The sequence below is a fragment of the Zonotrichia leucophrys genome, chromosome 3 (genome assembly GCF_028769735.1).
Source record: "Zonotrichia leucophrys gambelii isolate GWCS_2022_RI chromosome 3, RI_Zleu_2.0, whole genome shotgun sequence".
Classification (NCBI taxonomy): domain Eukaryota; kingdom Metazoa; phylum Chordata; class Aves; order Passeriformes; family Passerellidae; genus Zonotrichia; species Zonotrichia leucophrys.
The window spans coordinates 33818425-33836883 of NC_088172.1; the positions used below are offsets into that span (position 1 = coordinate 33818425).

The 18459-nt window shown below is 42.6% G+C and overlaps 1 protein-coding gene across 1 annotated transcript in view; it reads right to left on the reverse strand.

The window, feature by feature from the left end:
• The window catches only part of LDAH (lipid droplet associated hydrolase), a 120048-nt gene extending 111053 nt beyond the window's left edge, over positions 1 to 8995 (reverse strand). The window contains exon 1 of the mRNA XM_064707785.1: positions 8793 to 8995. Within this exon, the coding sequence (XP_064563855.1) occupies positions 8793 to 8958 (166 nt within the window). The 5' untranslated portion in view covers positions 8959 to 8995. The remainder of the gene's footprint in view (positions 1 to 8792) is intronic.
• Positions 8996 to 18459: the final 9464 nt, after the last annotated feature.

Below are 18459 nucleotides of genomic sequence, written 5' to 3' on the forward strand. Positions count from 1 at the left end.
CAGGAGAATCATCCAGACCTGACGTAAGCTCTTTGATCTGCAGACTGGAACCTACATGCTCATAGCTAGGAACTAGAGAGGGACAGAGCGACCTGGTAAGAAAACTGCAAAGAGGAACAAGGGAAGTGGGGATTTCGTGATGTGAGAGATGAGCTATGACATGACACACAATGCCCAGATCTCATCAAAGATTTATCTGGACAAACATCAAACAATGGATGCCAGATTTTCTCAGGGAAAACAATAAACACAGGCCAAAGACTTTGCAAGCTGTTGTGACATCAGTCACAAATCTTGACCAATTCTGTGTAAGAAAAGCAGCAGCAGCAGCCAGTAGCACATAAAAATGAAACATTTCTTCATTGTACTTTCCAGCACAATTCTCTGTCAAAGTTGTATACAAGTCTCTTTCACACTAGCTCTGAATTAGTAAATAAAAACTGTTAGGCATTATTTGTAAAAATGAACAAAGCTAAAAAATTTACACTGCAGACACATCCATGTCATGGTTTGAGCCTGGCACAGAGCCAGTGCCCCCCCATGAAAATGCCTCACCCTGGTGTCTGCTGTGAGATGTGACCAGGAATAAGCAAAACAGGCTCTAACTTAAACATAAAGGACACTTTATTACTTAAACTACAGGAAAATAGGGAAAGACCATAAGGAAAAAGAAGAAAAGAATTGAAAACCTTACAAAAAAACCATTTTCCTCCTCCCCACCACCTGACTTTCCCAATCCAATACATTCTCCCAAAACACCCGGTACGACACTTTAGTATACTCAAACATCAGTTCATGAAGAGGAAAGGAGTCCTTCTCGTTCCATAGGCTTCTCCTGGAAACACACTGAAACCTCGTGTGCTTCTCTGTTACTTCGGCACCGCCCGGAAAAAAAAGTCCTTCTGCCGCTTGTAACATCGTCCTTCCATGCCCAGTGCTCTCACCACTGCGCATGGCCAGAGCTGCTTTTAGGGTTGTCTTTCAAGGATGCCTTGTCTCACTCCAAAAAGGCACAGTCTCTGCTTTTGGGACATCTGTCCCCCCCATATTTTTCCAACCCCCTGGGGCCGGGGGGTCCTCACGAAGAACCTTCCTGGTTTTGAGGCACTGCCTCCCCCTAAATGCAGTCTGTGTCACAGGAACAACTGAGTCCATAGCCACGAGAAAAGTCCAGCCAAAAGGCCACTCCAAATCATCTCTCCCCATCCAATCATCTCCACATCTCATCTCTTATCTCCCTTCTTATTCAGCTTCGAGGAGGATTAGCATTTTTGCAAGGCCCCAATCATGCAAGAAAGGGTTAAAAGTTTTCAGTCTCTGTCGGTCCGGAGCGACTCCCACGCACGCTGCCCACACGCTGCCGCTCCGGCCGGGCACTCTCCCTCCTTCTCCTCCTGGCTGGCTGCTCTCCTGGGGGGCTGGCTGCCCGAGGGCTGACTCTCTGGGATCTTCCACCCTTCCATCCTCGAAGCCCCCGAAGCCCCCTCAACCCCATCTCTGTCCAGGCCCCGGGCCTACCGCATGGCCGGCCCCTCCCCCGCCCAGCAGCAACAGGCTGGGCGGGGGAGAGAGATCTGAACTCCTCGCCGCGATGTCCAAAAGAGGAAGTGCCAAGGGCAGTGCCTTGCTTTTAACCCCTGTGTATTCTCGGAGGTGTGTCCAAACCCCACTGGCTACACCAGGTGTCAGTATGAAACCCAAAACCTTCATTGGTTTGACCACAGCTTCCCAGAATTCCCACTCCTTCCTGGTCAAACCACGACATCCATCAAAGCAACATAGTTACACAAAATAACAGTGCTTTCCTCTAAAACCAGTGAAGTAATTAGGAAGCCTTGTTTTTAGTGATCACTTGATGAGCTAGCAATACAATGCCTTCACTTTGTTTTGTTCCTGTGTCATTCCCCCATGCCACTCCCTCAAGAAGTAAAACTGCTGGGAGAATTTCACTGAAGACTGTATAAAAATATCAGTGACACATGTGGAAATGAGGTACAGATTACTCATGTTTAGGGTTGTAATGATAAAAAGCTGAAGTGCAAAATGAAAACTGGTATCACTTCTCAAGCCTGAACCTAGTTCAGAGACAATATATGGGGGACTGCAAAGACCAAAGATGGGAGAAACCTAGTCTGAAGAACTGGATCTACCTGCAAGACCTTGTAACATGATACTACCATTAATAATCTTGTAGCAATGACCAAGAAAGTGTGCACAGTGGTGGTGTTAGAGATGCAGGGAAAATAGCTTCTGGGTATCCATTTTGTACCAGACAAGGTGCACATGTCACTGCCAAACATTATAAAAGCAATTACGGAGACAGCTATTCATCAAAGCAGGACAGGACTCACAAATCAAAAAATTGTTAGCTTAGAAAGATCCATCTGAGGACTCAAATCAGGAACAGATGCATTTTCCACCAACCTTATTCCAAAAAGGTGCTTTGCTCTCAAATAATTTCAAAGAGTTTTGGAGTTAGGGAATCAAGAAATCAGAAAACATTTTCAGATCCTACAATGATACACTGGCCTGGCACAAAATTATTCAACAGATAAGATGATCAAAACCCTGGGAAAATGGATTAGGAAGGCCCATCACAACTTTTAACCAATCTTTGTATGTCACTGTGAGTTTTAAACTACTACAGAACTCTTGGCCTTGACTTCCTCGCTACTCTCAAGAAGGTGAAAAAGCAAATGAAAGACTTCCATGGGGATCAGGCATACTTATGAACCTTTATGAAGCCTTTATGAAAGCAGCCACACCTCTGAAAGCATCCACTGGTGGTCTACAGCACCTGACACCGCAAGCAGATACGTTTCACTACAGCTCTGGCAACATCGCTCTAAGTTTGATCTGGTCTCTTTCTCCTTTGGCAGTCACAGATCTTCAGCTTAACAAAGGTCACAAAACCTCAGTTATGCTTGCCCAGTGCTCCAAGAGCAGAGTCCATGTCCTTTGTTACCAGCTAGATCAAAGCTCCTCCATTTGCTATCACAGTTTAACACTTGGTTAGAAACACAGAACACAGAGCACTGGAGTGAGAGTGAGCATGGAGGAAACCCTGAGAAGTTACCCTGGTGTGGCCGAGGGTCCCTGAGGCTTCACACAATACCAGACACCTCAAATGTATGCAAAGGTATAAAGACATGACTTTCTAAAAGTGGAGCATGTTTTATCAAACACATTTCAGGATACAGTGGAAGAGGTCCTACATATCACGTCTTGCTATTTTATTTAATCACAACAAGACGGTAACTTTCACTTTTTCAAAAGTGAACTGTTTGTGAACTGTTGAGAGCTACCAACATGAAAATGACCCCAAACGAGTACAAGTTTTTGTCTTGGTTTGTTTTCTCCTTAAGTAACTTCATAAGCAAAATTAACGTTGGGAATCCCACAGATTACAAGAAAGTGGTAGCTATTCTCCCAGCAAATTCCCAATTTCCCAGTCAGTGCAGGCCTGATGATAAAACTAAGAATGTCCATGACCTAAAATGAAATGAGCAAGAAAGCTGCTGCTTAAAGAAACAAATCTACACTAGGCAGTATTGATAGTTTAATTTGGTTTCAAATAGGATGGCTTCATTTGGTGTAGTATGAAGCATTTTCCAGACGAGAAAGTGGGATTTTGGAAAACCTTCTAGTCTCAAAGGAAGAAAAAGCTGCCCATTTGTAGGCAGTACTGAAATTTACCGGTGAAATAAAGTAACTTTCAAAGATCTCTTTCCCTCCAAATACTGCATTAAAGCACTGGATCCAGAGAAAAAACAGGGCTTTTAAAACTGAAATCTCACAGGGGAATAAACAGAAGGTAGTAGGCATGAATAACATGTAGGCATAATAAATATACTTTATATTCTGAGACTAAACTGCAATGTTAGCAAAAGATCTCAGTCAAATAGAGTATCCACGTGAAAGAACATAAAAAGTTGCTGCTGAAGTACAATGTCTACACGGTAAGAAAGGTTTCCGGGGAAAAAACAAAACTATGCCAGGTCTCTTCTGACCAACAAATTTCAAAGACAGCAGACTCATGTCAAGAGTATCTTGTAAATAAACTTTCCCAGAAAGTCAAAAGGACAATAAATCACTTTGGAATGGATAGCATGAGAAAAATTGTCACAAATATAGTAAAGTTTGCAAAGTATGCAACTTGTTTATTAGAATTATGTTGAACATCAGTATTTTGGGAGGCAGTGGGCAAAACTGAAATGCAACACCACAATTAAAGACTGGGTTAAAACTTGCCTGAAGTTAGAGGTGTGAATGTTATACTTCATGAACAAGAACCCATCATGCTTATGTTTGGATACAGAAGAAACATCCCTGGCCTCTAAACTTCAACACAAATCACCACACAAACCAAAGCATGTTCAAAAGTGAACAAATGTGAATTATGGGGAAGAAGACATGGCCTTTCACAGGATATTGCTTTTAAGGAGAGAGAGAAATATCAAAATATGGTGCAAAAAAAATTTAAAAAAGAGTGAAGGTACAGGTTATCAAGGACACATGGACAAGAAGAAACTGAAGATAGCATTGAGAGAGAGGAAACATTCATGCAAATAAGCCTGCTTGTGGTCTAAGAGTTTGGGAAAAAAACACTTGCTCACTAAACAAAGATGATGCTTCTTTACCATGTGGTTCCTACTATCCCTATGGAAAATGAGAACTTTTCAAAAGAAAAAAAAAAACACCAAAAAACTTTTTGGCTCTTCAACCATATGTTCTATACTCATATTTCTTCTCCTACATCAAAAGAACTACAGGTCCCACATTTCTGCTGGACAGATGTTTAAGTCATACAGGTAATCTGCCCAACATTCAATGAAACATAAAAATGCAAGAATTTAAAATAACAGCAACCTACATATTCACTGAAACCATAGTTCCCAGAAGTTAAGTATTTGAAGAAACATTCATCTTTCAGCAGCAATAATAACAGGCAAAAGCAGAAAAAAGCAAATCTCTTTCCCCTTATGTTTGATAACTCCTTCTCCACCTCCTATCACAGATTAAGATTCACCACTTCATGGAGAGCACTGCTCTTCCTTTTGTCTTGTCAAGTAATGCAAAGTTCAAAGAGCATAAGCAGATATCAAATTAAAAAGAAAAAAACGTCCACAAGTACAATTAGCATCACACTGCCCTTGATCTGGTTTCCCCCATCCTTTCCTATGCTGCTCAGCATAAATCTTCGCACAGAACTATCCCTTTTCCTTTCTTTCTTTCTTCCATATTTCCATGGTTAGTTACTCACCTTTAACCAAAAATATGCTCCAAATTCTAAACACCTTTTTCTTCTCATTTTATCATTTCAACTTGTGTGTGTTTTTACATCAACTGTTTATCCCACCTTCAGCTTAGCTCTCCAGCTGCTGCTGGTTTTCTTGCTTTCTAATGAGGACAAAAAAGAATTAGCCAAAATCCCATCGACTGATGGCAGACCAACTTACTAGTCACAGCTGCATTCTCAGCAACCTCTCAACCCAGCTGTACATTCTGATACTCTCCCCCTCACCCAAACAGGTTAGGAAGGCACTGCAAGCAGAGACATGAAAGCAAACTGTACAGAGCTCTGTGCAAAGGACACAGAGGTCAAACAGGAGAAGCAATGATCAGAGGACACGAATAACAGCAGCATCAGATCCCTTTCCCAGTCACCACAGCAATGTAACTGTCTGTACTACTGATGTGAGGCCTGGAGTCCGAGTCCTTCCCGTAAGAAGCACTGGCCCTGCCCATCAGGAGGGCAGGGCAGGGAACTGAACAGCCAGGCTGGACACAGTGGAGCAGGAGCCAGAAGGTTTCTCCAGAGCCACTGCTGCAGGAAGGCCTACACATCGCAGAGCTCTGACATACAGACCTACAGCTCCAGTCACAGGAGGATCCAAAGACAATTCACCATGCTGGGAAAACTGCAGCTTGCTCCTCACCACACCAGGAACCTCTGAAGTTACTCAATTACAGCATTTTGCACAAGAGCCCAGCTCCTCCCATCAAGATAACTCTGCTTAATCCTGATAACTTATGACTTTGAACAAATACATACAAGAACAAAGCCTGTGCCCATCACAGCTACAAATAAAAATCTAGTTATCATCTGATACTCATTCCAAATCTCAGACTCTGCAAAAGTCTGTATCACAAGTGATTTGTTTTTTTTTAACTAAAGATTTGAATAAATAATTGGTTTAAGCAAAAGACAATGGGAACAGAATCTAAACAGAAGCTAGAGATGAGATGGAAAAAGGAAAGAACCAAGTGAACAGCATGGAAGAGCAGGAGGAAGCAAAAATACTGAAGAAAGAAACAAGGATAATGATGAAAGAAACCCTGCCCAACCTGAAGTTGTAGTATCACTGGTTAGACATTGCTCTGGCACATCAGGATTACCTAACGTAAGGTAACAAGGTGCTGTCACACTACATGAGGTGGTTGTGCAACCCCAGCAAGCTAAACAAGCAATTCTCATTCATTTCACCAGTGACTGTGTACTCAGGCTTGTATTCAGTGTGAAAACTGCCGTTTGTTTCACACCTAATTGTTCTTTAAGCTCAGACATTTCATATTACACAGTTTTTTTCCTATTATGAATTTTTTTTGCCAGAATAATTTACTTCCCCCAGTATAAGTTGTTTACAAGCCTCACAAGACATCTAAATGTCATCATTCAACATGTAAACTGGAATCCAATGTTGTCAAACATTTCAGTGTCTACACAGCAGTTTGTCACTTGCAGAAAAAACAGTCACATTGCTATTAAGAGCATGCCTGAATTAAGTAAGGGAAAACTACCTGTCCTTCATATCCTGCAAACATGTTTTCTGTACAAATGCATACATAGCATGCTCTAAAGCTGAAACCTTGAAATTCTGATTCTAATACTCAATAAAAATAAGCTAGACATCATCCAAAATTGGGACCACCCCTTTTTCCAGACAAAGTGCCCTCATTACAACAAACTACAAGAATAGAAAATAAAGTTTCATTTAAAAGAAATCAAAGCTATCAACTAAAAAAAACCCCAAAAACAGCACTGAAAACAATACAATTAAGAAGCTGTAGGGTAAATCTTGTCAAATTTACTGACAAGTTCTTTGGCTTGGCCAGTCATATTGGAAATTTTGTTTTACCATTACACATACACAGTTTATTGTTATTGTCCTTGTGAATCAAATGAAATAGATAATGCCATGTAGAAGTAGCAGGAAGTGTGTCAAAAACTAACAGATGTTAGCGAGTTGGTGGATTTCTGGCCCACAGAACCACTTGAGGCTGGATGTTTGGAAAACCAGAGGTACCTATGAGTCAAAGGCAAGGATGCGTTGATGGAGAAATCCACAGTGGCTCTTTAAGACCTCAGCACATCTATTCCAGAAAGTTCCTGGACTGCACCTTACTGCAAGTTGAGTGGATACTCTGTGTGGAACTACATAAAGAAGAACCATACATGCTTGCCTGTTTCACAGGCAAGTGGCTTAGTGTACTATCCAAGATCCATAAAAATTCACTGACTTTGACTGCTTTGATATAAACCTTGTAGTAATTCCATGATGGAAGGTGTAAAGTCTTAATGTCACCGCTTATCCAGGTCTGTAAACGTGTGACCACTTCCCTCATCAACGTCATAAGCAAATGTCACAAGAAAATAGGAAGCTGCAGTAATCACAATCAGTAACTGAAGGCTTCTAGTCCCTGAGGCACACAGAATATAGATTCATGTCCTGATTCTGACACAGGCCCATGCGGATGGACTCTCAGGCCTCAACTGGGCACCATAAGGTCCCAGAGGGCCAGGAGTATTCAACATCTAAGAAAATAAGAGTCTGCATCACCCAAGTTATTCAAGGCTTTATTATTATAGTTAAGTCTCAAGAAAATAAGCTGTTTCTAAATTTTTGCAATGCAACAAAAAACTTACCACTAAGAAAGCTCTCAACAACTGCCATGCCTCAAATAGCCCTTCATCATTATCCTGATTTCTTTCCCTGCACATTTCCATTCCAGCATTTACTTGTTTCCTGAACCTGCTGCTCACCCTGTCTGGCACAGGCATCTCTTCTCCTGTGTAGTAAATACAGGCATGGAGGTGGGTGATGACAGTGATGATGCCCCAGAACCAGCAGTGACAACAAACCTGGCAGGTTTGGAAAGAGGGTGTGAGCCTGCAGGACGCCCTGCTTTTCCAAACCAGTATCTCCTCTACTAAAATATGCCTCTTTCTGCTTAAAAAAATCTCATCTCACTTCTAGCTTTTAAGAATTTATAATCTTATTTTCTTCTTTTCCTATTTATAGGCCCTTCAGGTCAGAGACTTTTCCCTCGTTTCTTGTTTTATAACACGCCACCAAGATAACAAGCATCACTCAGCTCTGAGAGATGCTTCACAGGAATAAGCACTAACACACAGAAAAAACACCATGAATAGCATCACCTCAGTTATTTTCTGGAAAAGGAGACACCACTTAGGACTCGTTTCATGAAGTCTCCTCCATGACAAAACAAGTCAAGGGAGCACGCACGAAGCGTTTCTTTCGGCATGGGATGTGTCAGTCCATCCTCAAGCGCACGCCTAGGGATCACCAGCGCTACTCGCTGCAACGGGTCCGTAACAGCGCTGACACCCGGTACAGCCCGGCTGGCGGCACCTCCCTGCTGGGCGAGGCTGCGGGTCAGCCCCGCACGGCGGCGGGGAGGGACGGCCCGCGGGCTCGGGGCGGCTCTCGGCCCCGGCACAGGGACAGGGGAGGCAGGGGAGGGCAGGGCAGGGCCGTTGCGGCACTTACCTTCCCCGTTGGCAGGCTCTCCAGCTCCCGGCACGGCGGCGGCCGGCGCTGTCTCTGCCGACACCGGGCGGAAGCAGCGGGCGAGGAGGGGCCGGGCCGCTCCTTCCGCCGGGGCCGCGGGGCGCGCTGAGGGCGGGCCCGGACCGCCCCCCGCCGCCCGCGCCATGAGGGTGGCGGCTGCGACCCCTCTGAGGGAGGGGACCAGCCTTACTACCCAGCCCTTCCTAGCCAGTCCTTCCTACCCTGCCCTTCCTAGCCAGCCGTGCTCACCCGGCCTTCGGCGCCCGCCGCCCGCTGGGGAATGGCAGGAGCAAGAGAGGAGGGAGGTTATCCCGGGACGCGCGTCTCGGGGGTTTCCTCCTGCCTGTCATTCACTCTTTCTCTCAGGTCACGGTTTCTTTGGGAATTCTGGCAAAGGAGAAAATGAATAGGTAGTTTTGAAAGAGCAAAATGAGCTGGGGTGCCTAAAAAATGGCAGAGAAGGGGGTAGCGAAGTGCAGGCTTATCCTTCAGTATGTTTGACGGCTGGAATTGTAGAATCACCAAGGTGGAAACATCCGGTCCAACCATCAGTCCTCTGCTGCTGCTGCAACCCCAAAACCACTAAACCACATCAACCTTGCACCAGATCCAGACACCTCCTAAACACCCCCAATGGTAGCCTAATCCAATGCCTGACCACTCTAACAGTGAATTTCTTTTTTTCTAGTATCTAATCTGGATCTCCCCAGTCTGTTTAAGGCCATTTCCTCTCACTGTAGGCATGGCAGAAGGGACCACCCCTTTCCTCACTATCACCTTCTGCCAGGTGGTTTTAGAGAGCAAAGAGGTCATCCCTTAGCTCCCTCAGCTGTTCCTTATAATACCTCATAGTGTTTTCCGGGCCTTTCATAAGCCTTTTTGCTCTTTGCTGCAAATACTCTAGCACATCAATGACCTTTTTAAAATCAGGAGCCCAAAACTGAGCACGCTACTGGAGGTGCAGTCTCACCAGGGCCTAGTCTGGCTGGCAGCATTGTTCTTGATATGGGTCATTGGCCTTCTTGGCCACCTGGGCATGTTCCTGGCTCATTTTGAGCTTGCTGTCATGCAGCATCCCCAAGGATGTTTCCCTTAGCTGCATCTAAGTGAGGAAACTGGACCAGAGCACCGGGACTGTTGCAAGACACTAAAGTGCACACATTTTTCCCCACTTAATTTTTTTTGTTTTAAAAATGATGTTTTGAGGATCAACTTGCAAAAGAACACCATGCAACTAGTAAGAGGACAGGAGAGAATAAGCTCAGTCTTAAGTTGCGCCAGGGGAAGTTTGGGTTGGATATTGGGAAGAAATTCTTCACAGAAAGGATGATTAGACCTCAGAGTGAGCTGCCCAGGGAGGTGGTGGAGTTACCATCCCTGGAGGTGTTAAGGAAAGACTGAACATGACACTCTGTGCCACGGCCAAGTTTACATGCTGCTGTTAGGTCATAGGTTGGACTCAATGATCTCAGAGGTCTTTTCCAACCTAATTGATTCTGTTGTTCTGTGAAGATGATAAAAGTAGCCGTAAATTTTTCCCTAAGCACCAGGAACCTGACACAGAGTCTGCATGCCTGCTGGGTAAGGTGTGAAAGGAGCGCAGACAAAATGTAATGAATAAACGAAACCCCATACTTATCAGAGAGGAGCTCAGGGAGGTTTTCATGCTAAAATATTGCTTTTTGGGTAGAAGTATTGGAAGAGATGTTTCCAGTAGAAGCCAGGTTGGCAGATAAATTGAATAGTAGAAAATTGGCAAGATTGGATGGTATTTATTCAGGAGTTACACAGGGATTCAGGCATGAAGCAGCTGGACTATGTAATCACATGCTACAGGAGGTGCTGGAGAACTGGGAAGTACTGCCTCTAGCCAAAAGCTAAAGTTGGTATGCATGTTGATCAAATCAGTGGTAGGAATAACAACCACAATTGGAAATGAAATAGGAATAGATATGGTGCCCTTGAGAACCATCGGCTTCATTTTCCGTGGAGGAGCATGGTGCCTCAGAAATCTCTGTGACTCTTTGGAGGAGTCAAGTGACTTCATCTGCCAAGGCAAACCAGGCCAGTGAACACAGAATCATATAATTACAGAATATCCTGAGTTGGAAGGGACACATCTGTACTATAGTAGGAGTCTTAGTAAAATATCTGTATTGTATATTGAATATCTGTATATAGGCCTTGCCCTGATAAGCCCTGGTTGTTTTTGATAGGCTGCAGCTGTAGCTAGTGTAGATAACTAGGATAAAAGGGGTTGGAGTTGGCTAGTCGAGTTGAGCTGACAAGGAGCCCTGACAAAGAAGGAGCAACAAGCAGGAGAAGAAGTCAGAGCTGTGAAGAACTGCCCCCAAGAAGTATCACTGAGAAGGTATGAGACCTTAGAAATATGGTTGCGACAGTATAGGACTTTAGAAATACAACAAGATTACAACACTGTACCATCACATCCAATTCCTGGCTCTGGACGAGACATTCCAAGAATCCCACCATGTACCTGAGAACATTGTCCAAATGCTTCTTGAACTCTGTCAGGCTTGGTGCTGTGAGCACTGCCCTGGGGAGCCTGTTCCAGTGCCCTGCCACCCTCTGGAGGAATAACCTTTTCCTCACATCCAACCTAAACCTCCCATGGCTCAGCTTCCTGCCATTCCCTTGGGTTCTGTCACTGGTCACAAGAGAAAGAATAATTGGTGCCTGCCCCTTGACTTTCCCTCATGATGATGTTGAAGACTGCAAAGAGGTCTCTCCTCAGTCGCTTCTCCAGACTGAACAAGCCCAGTGACCTCAGTTGCTCTCATGTGGCTTTCCCTCTAGACCTTCACCATATCTGTAGCTCTCCTTTGGACACTTTCTAATACCTTTGTCTTTTTGTTATCCAAAACTGCACACAGGACTCAAGGTGAGGCCATACCAGTGCAGAGCACAGTGGAACAATCACCTCCCTTGACTGGCTGGCAATACTTGTGGTGCACCAGACATAGTTGGCCCTCCTGGTTTGGGCAAGAATTTTCATTAAAGGTTTTTAGAAGATTCAGGAGTCATGTTTTATTGAGCCATTTAAGATTTGAGCCCCTCAGGATTTAACTCAAACTGCAATTTGTTTTAGTTGTTAATCAGTAGCTATAATGAGGCAGTTATGATTAAGCAATTGCACTGTGAATGTTGCATGCTTGACTAATCAGTTGTTTAAAGGAAAAGGGTAGTCAATTCCAAGATGAAGGAGCTGTCTGGATGACAGCTACCAGGAGCAAAGTCAGCAGAAATGGGCAGTAACTGAGGGAAAGGTAAGTCCAGCAGTAGGAAATCATGGGAATCAGCTCATTGACCACTTACTCTAAACAGACTCTCAACTCAAATGGAGGAAGGAACTGTGCGTGTGGACTAATTATCATGAAAAACAAGAGTTTTAACTACCATATAAGGGGTGTGAGTGCTAATTAATGAAAAAAATTCTGTAATGCTGATGGCATTGTTGGCTAAAACATGTAAATAGTGTAAAGTTTTAATGACTGGGGAGCCAGCCATTTGTGTCTTACAAGCTCCTGACTTTGCACAAACTCAAAAATTGGAATACTTCACCTTAGTGTGTGCATTGGTGGTGTGCAGTGGTAAACAAGCTCAATGAGATAAAGGTTGCAACCTTCAGATTGGTGGATACTTGGTAGAAAGATAGGGTAGAAAAGAAAGGTTAGGAATTGATTATCATCTTATTCAATGGATCGATGGATTGTGTAGCAGGTAGGACTTAAAAGGAGTTTGTCTGAAGGTCAGTACTGTTCAACACAGGCATAAATAATCTGAAAAAGTGGGAGGACACTGGAGTAGTAAAATCTGTTGTTGACATTGAGTTATTTAGATTTAAGAAAAATTGTCATGTCTCAGAAGGACTTCTTGATTCCTACTGAACAATAAAATGATGGACATGTTGACATATGAGATAAAGGATATAGGAAAAGAGATAAAGCTGATTGTCTAGATGTACTATAAAGCCTTGTGCTTCCACAACAGATTATATTTAGGAGCCATTGGGAAGTGAATGTCGTGATTCTTACTCTGTGTGATGGTGACGTGCTCTCTGCTTGGACGGGGATTGCCGTTCCTGTCTCTCAGAAGGGGTACAGCAAAAAGATTTTCCATATCTACAAAAGATATGGAAAATCTGACAAAATTTTTCACAGAGATTCCTCCACACAGTAAGTAGAAATTAAAATGGAAATTGGAAGACAAGCTAATGAGAAAAGTAGCTTGGGAAAATAATGGCATTGGTTTGTGAAACCAAGTTGAATGGACAGTGATTCCTCATTGTAATTTCTAATGCAAAACCTTTGGAAAACAAATTAGGCTAATAGGCAGCAGTCTCAAAACAAAAAGTACTTTAAGTAGTCTTAAACTTCATTGGAAATGTCACAGATTCCTAAAATTTCACTGGAATTTGCAAAAAGATAAGGCAGATTTATGGAAAAAGAAAATCTATCAGGGACTGTTAAACGTGAGAATGCTCTGTAAAGGCTCAGATAGCCCTGAGAGCTGTCACTCTGCCAGAGCTTGCACAAGGGAAGTAGCCTGATGTACTTGCCCTTTCCTTGGCACAACTGTTGGAGGCTGTCAGAAACAGAATGGACTTTTGGCCTGATCTGATACAGTTTTCATGTTCCTATTTGCAACGAACATCACTTTTTTTTCTGAGATTCACATCAAATCCTTCAGGTCATTTCTTATTCCAGAACTCAGTTTGTCTAATGTGCAAATATATAAAAGAACCACTGAGGTGCTTGATGTATTGTTGATCAGAGTATGTTTTATTAAACTGTTTATAAAATTGATTTGGCAGCAGTGGGTTAGCTCATGTGTGATATTAAAATAATGAATGCATGTATTTCTTCTGATGTGAGCAAGAGTTGGTCAGTTACTGTAGTGAAGTCACAAAAAGCTCTTTCACTTTGTAGAAGAGGCACTTCGCCCTGGTCTGTGAGCAAAGGGAAACTTTAGGTAGGAAAATGTCATTATTCCACACCTCCTTGAAAAAAAATGAACTTGACACAGTGTTGATTTTCTTATTGTGCCCAAAAGTGTGAGTACATGCAGACCTTGTGCCTTTGAGTTATGCTCATATCATAAATGGCAGCAGTAACATTTTTGTAGGTATTCCTGTATGATAAGACTAAAAAATACAACTGCAAGGCTTTGGAATCAGAAGTTTGAAGGTTGCATATAATATTATCTATTTTATATACATATATATATATATGTATATAATGTTGGTTTCAGGTGCTTTTTTTTTTTTTTTAATATATAAAGTCACAGTACAGGAAACACAAAACTTTGAGCATGTGAATGATCTAACATAGAACAATGGTCCCAGAGTTTCTGGACATGCATAGGCTTGCTTAAACAAACAGTATCCTGGAAAACAGTGATCTTAAAGTGGCTCACATGCATAAAAAATTTTGGTAGATCAGGGTGGAATACAATAAATACATTTAAAGGCTCATTTAATTCAGGCACAGGGAAAAAGTAAAATTTATGTTATGAAAGCTTGGGGTAGCGCTTTATAAGGTCAGATTTTCATGAGTATTTGGCATTACTTCCCTGGTTATGTTTTTGCTGATACATGAAACAGGACCAGTGAGTGTCCTTTAGTGCTGAACCGCTGGTTGTTCAGATTGGTCAAGCATTGCCCTGTTCTGGATCTGTGAACACTCTGATGAACAGTCCTGGGTGCATTCAACGGCGTGGACTTGCACCATAAGCCACATTAAGTAGTCAGGATGAAAAAGCCTCCACCAAACATGATGTTTTTCACCTCATGTGGTCTTCCAGAGCTGTCCTAGCAGCCTTTGCATTCTCACCCAGCCCATGCCTTCACACTGTATCCAGCCCACATTTTGTGAAATGGAGAAGTCACTCTGGAGGGCTGCAGTACAGTCATTGTATTTTTCAGGCACTTATGAATGAAAAAACCCCTACACAACTATAACAATATAACAACTTTGTCTAATGGCCACAGTGGTACCGCCTAGCTCCAAAAAGGAACTGAGCCAAGTACTAGCAAGTGTAGATGTGGCCAGGCTGCATGCCTTGGATGGCTAAGGGTCTCTGGTGCTGCTTCATTTTACAGCAGGGGCATGGCTTCTGACCCATGGCCCAGGCAGGAACATTTTATTTAGCCAGGTACCAGGAAGGCCTGGAGGAATATTGGTGCTGAAACAAATAAGCCTGGAATATTTTTGCTGGCATCAAATGAGAGGCACAATGGCATTCAAGAAGGTTGGAGAAGTTAGTTGGTAGTATCTCTAAGCACCAAATAAATCTGCAGGAGTTCGGTTCTTCTGGCCAGAGCCCTGGAGGCCATCTGCTGCAGACTTGTTTAGTAATATAAATAACACAATAATTGCTATGACCTATATATTTAAAGCTATTTCATAGTTCAGTTTAAAATGATTAATCCAAAGAAAGCACTATTAATGTCCAATCAAAATAGAAAATGCCCTTTACATGTCAACAGTTACAGGATAGCAAATCCTTTCGAGGAACAGATGGAAGTGTCATTGTTAGTGTTGCCCCACAGATGAATGGAAATTAGTTTTAAGGCAGCAGAGACAGAAAAAAGTGCATGTATGTGGAAAATAACATACCAAAATCGCTGAAACTGCATAAGCACATGAAAAAAGTTGCTGGTAAAACTTCCTGAAGAGACATTTGGTTCTTGAAAGTATCTGCTAGTGTAAAAAGTGTTTGTAGCTAGCTGTTAATGCAGCTGTGTGTACTGGAACAACTCACACAGCAACTGCCTCATATTTAATAGCTGCAAACTGTAAATGAAATAAAACATTGGATTTCAAGAAAATAAATTCAATTTATAAGTATGTTTGAGAACTAGTTGAATAATTTGTGGTTTCTTTTTTCTCTTGCCTTCTCCTGTTGCTATCTAAAACTGACCATGAGAACTGTTACTCGTGAATGAGAGCCGTGTTTGGCTCTCATCAGAGCCAAATCTTGAATCTTCATCAGAGATTTTCTGATGTTTCAGAGGTTGCAGGCTCCAGCTCAGGTACAGAACTTGGTCTCTTGTAAAAAGTCACTTCTAGCCCTGCCTTTTGCCTCAGCAACATGGATCACATTTTTGCTTAGCCTTTGCAGAATATTGAATTTTATTCTGAACTGTTAATTATTGTATGTGGTCTCCCTTTAAGCAGTCATAGACCCATATGCAGAGTTAAAGGGCGACAATGAAATACAAACCACTAGCAAGTGGTAAACTTTCCAAACACCTTTCTACATTATTTCCTTCTTGTTAGTGATGGGACCAACTACTTTGCCCTTGAGGTCAATATGCAGCAAAAAACCTGCTGTGGTAATGTTTTGGTTTTAGTCCCAATGCAGATAGTAAATTAAAATTATTTCTGCTTCAGCCATTTAAAGTGTATCAAAATGGTTTTTTTTACAGCAGCTTTTGCATAAGTTTTACTACATTAAATTGCCTAAAATGTCATGTGTGCTTTGTTTGTACCTTTGATAATAATGCAATGTTCTTTATACTCTAAAACTGTGTTGTTGGTGAAGTAAAATCTGTGACTGAATTTTAATTTAATGATGTATTATAATTTTCATTCAATCTATGTCAGTATTACATGAAAGAAGGTTTTAACGTTTTAGATCCCTTGTTTTCCTTTCCCTGCCACCATTACATTGTTATAGTACTTTATAGGGCAGAGTAGGTGATTTTGTTTTTCTATTCCCTTGTTTAATTTTGAAAAGAGATATAGTTCCAGAACAAACATGAGGTTTAGACATCAAATGAAAGAGAGGTCAACCCATCTGCTCCTGAGTCTAGCACAAATGGTGAATGGAGTACACAGACAAGTGTAACGACGTAGTTATAATTTCACTCTAAAAGTTAGACATAGAAAAGACAAAGCAAAATGTTATTTTCCTGCTTTTTCATCTGCCCTTTTAAACTACAGTTACAGATACTCACAGGAAGGATAGCATAGGAAGGGACTCTGGAGATTTTTCTAGATCAGTTCCCCTGCTCAAAGCACAGTCACCTGCAGCAGGTTACTCAGAGCTCTATGACCATTTGAATTTGAATCTTCCCAGTGATAGAGGCTCCACAAGTTTTCTGGGCAACCTCTTCCTGTGTTTGACCAGTCTCACCATAAGAAAGATGGTTTGGGGTATTTTACTTTTTAATCTTATTTCCCTTATTTCTGTTTGTGCCCACTTCTTGTCATGTTACTGGCTCCCACTTCTTTACTTCCTTACATCAGGTGTCTTTACTCCCCTAAATATTGATAGGAGCTCCCTGAGATTTCTCCATGTTGAACAGTCCCATCTCTCTAAGCCTTCTCTTGCTTCTATCCCTCAATCATCTTTCTGGCCTGTTGCTTGACTTGCCCATGTAAGTCCATGTCTCTCTTGCACTGGGATCCCATGACTGGACACAGCGCTGCAGACGAGGCCTCACCACTGCTGAGTGGAAGACAAGGATCACTGCTGTCAGCCTCCTAGCAATGCTCCTCCTGCCACAGCCCCAGGACACTGTTGGCCTTCCTTGTTCCAAGGACTCATTGCTGGCTTGAAGAAAACTTGTCCACCAGGACCCCTAGGTCCTTCTCTGCAGAGTTGTTTTCCAGCTACTTGTTCCCCAGCCTGTGTGGGTGTGTGGAATGATTCCTTTTCCTGGTGCAGAGCTTCATACTTTCCTTTTTGGAACTGTGTGATGTTCCCCTATGGCCATCTCTGCAGCCCACTGAGGTTGCTCTGCATGGCAGCACCTTCACCCCACTGCTCCCAGTTCTGCTGAGGGTCTGGCCCATTGTCCAGGTCATGAATGCAGAGGTTAGGCTGTGCTGGTCCCACTATTGGCCCCTGGCTGTGCTGTTAGTGAGTGGCCTTCAACTGAACGTGGGGCCACTGATTACAGCCCTTTGAACCCAGCAGTTGTTGATATTTTGCCATGATTTCTGGCAGTTTCCCAGTTTGCAGCGAATCAGATTCTTTTACATTTTCCGTGAAAGCACCTATAATGGTTCATCCATTATTCTCTGATAAATTTTTCTGCCTTTTCATCTTGTGCTTGTGTTTCTGACTTCACAGGACATCATTTTCCCTGCACAGGAGAAGGGAACCTCATTTTGGCTTATTATATTTTCAGTCAGTTAGCAGTAGTGAAGAAGCTTTTCCTGTGCGCCTCTCTCTAGAGTGCTGCATGGGCACAGACTGTGCAGTCTCCATCTTTCTTTCTGTAACATTACTACACTTTTTTATCTGCAGGCTTGTAAGAGATGGCAGACTTTTCTTCTGGGTTATAGACAGACACATCCCTCCAGTTTCAACTGATTTTATTATTCAGGTCCAAGGCAAGTTCAATTACTAGATAACTGGGGGAAAGGGTAAGGAGGACGCCAGAGGTGGTAGTCTTTATCTGTTACTCTGAAATACTTACCTGTTTAAAAATATAGAAATATATCAATGACACAAATATTAGACTGTGGCTTGCTGGCACATGACAAAAATCAAGAGAGTAGATTACATTTAAGGACGAAATTATTGAAGAGCTTGGTGAAATGCTTGAACAGGTTGCTGAAAGAGGTGCTGGATGCCCCAGCCCTGGAAACATTCTAGGTCAGGTTGGATGGGG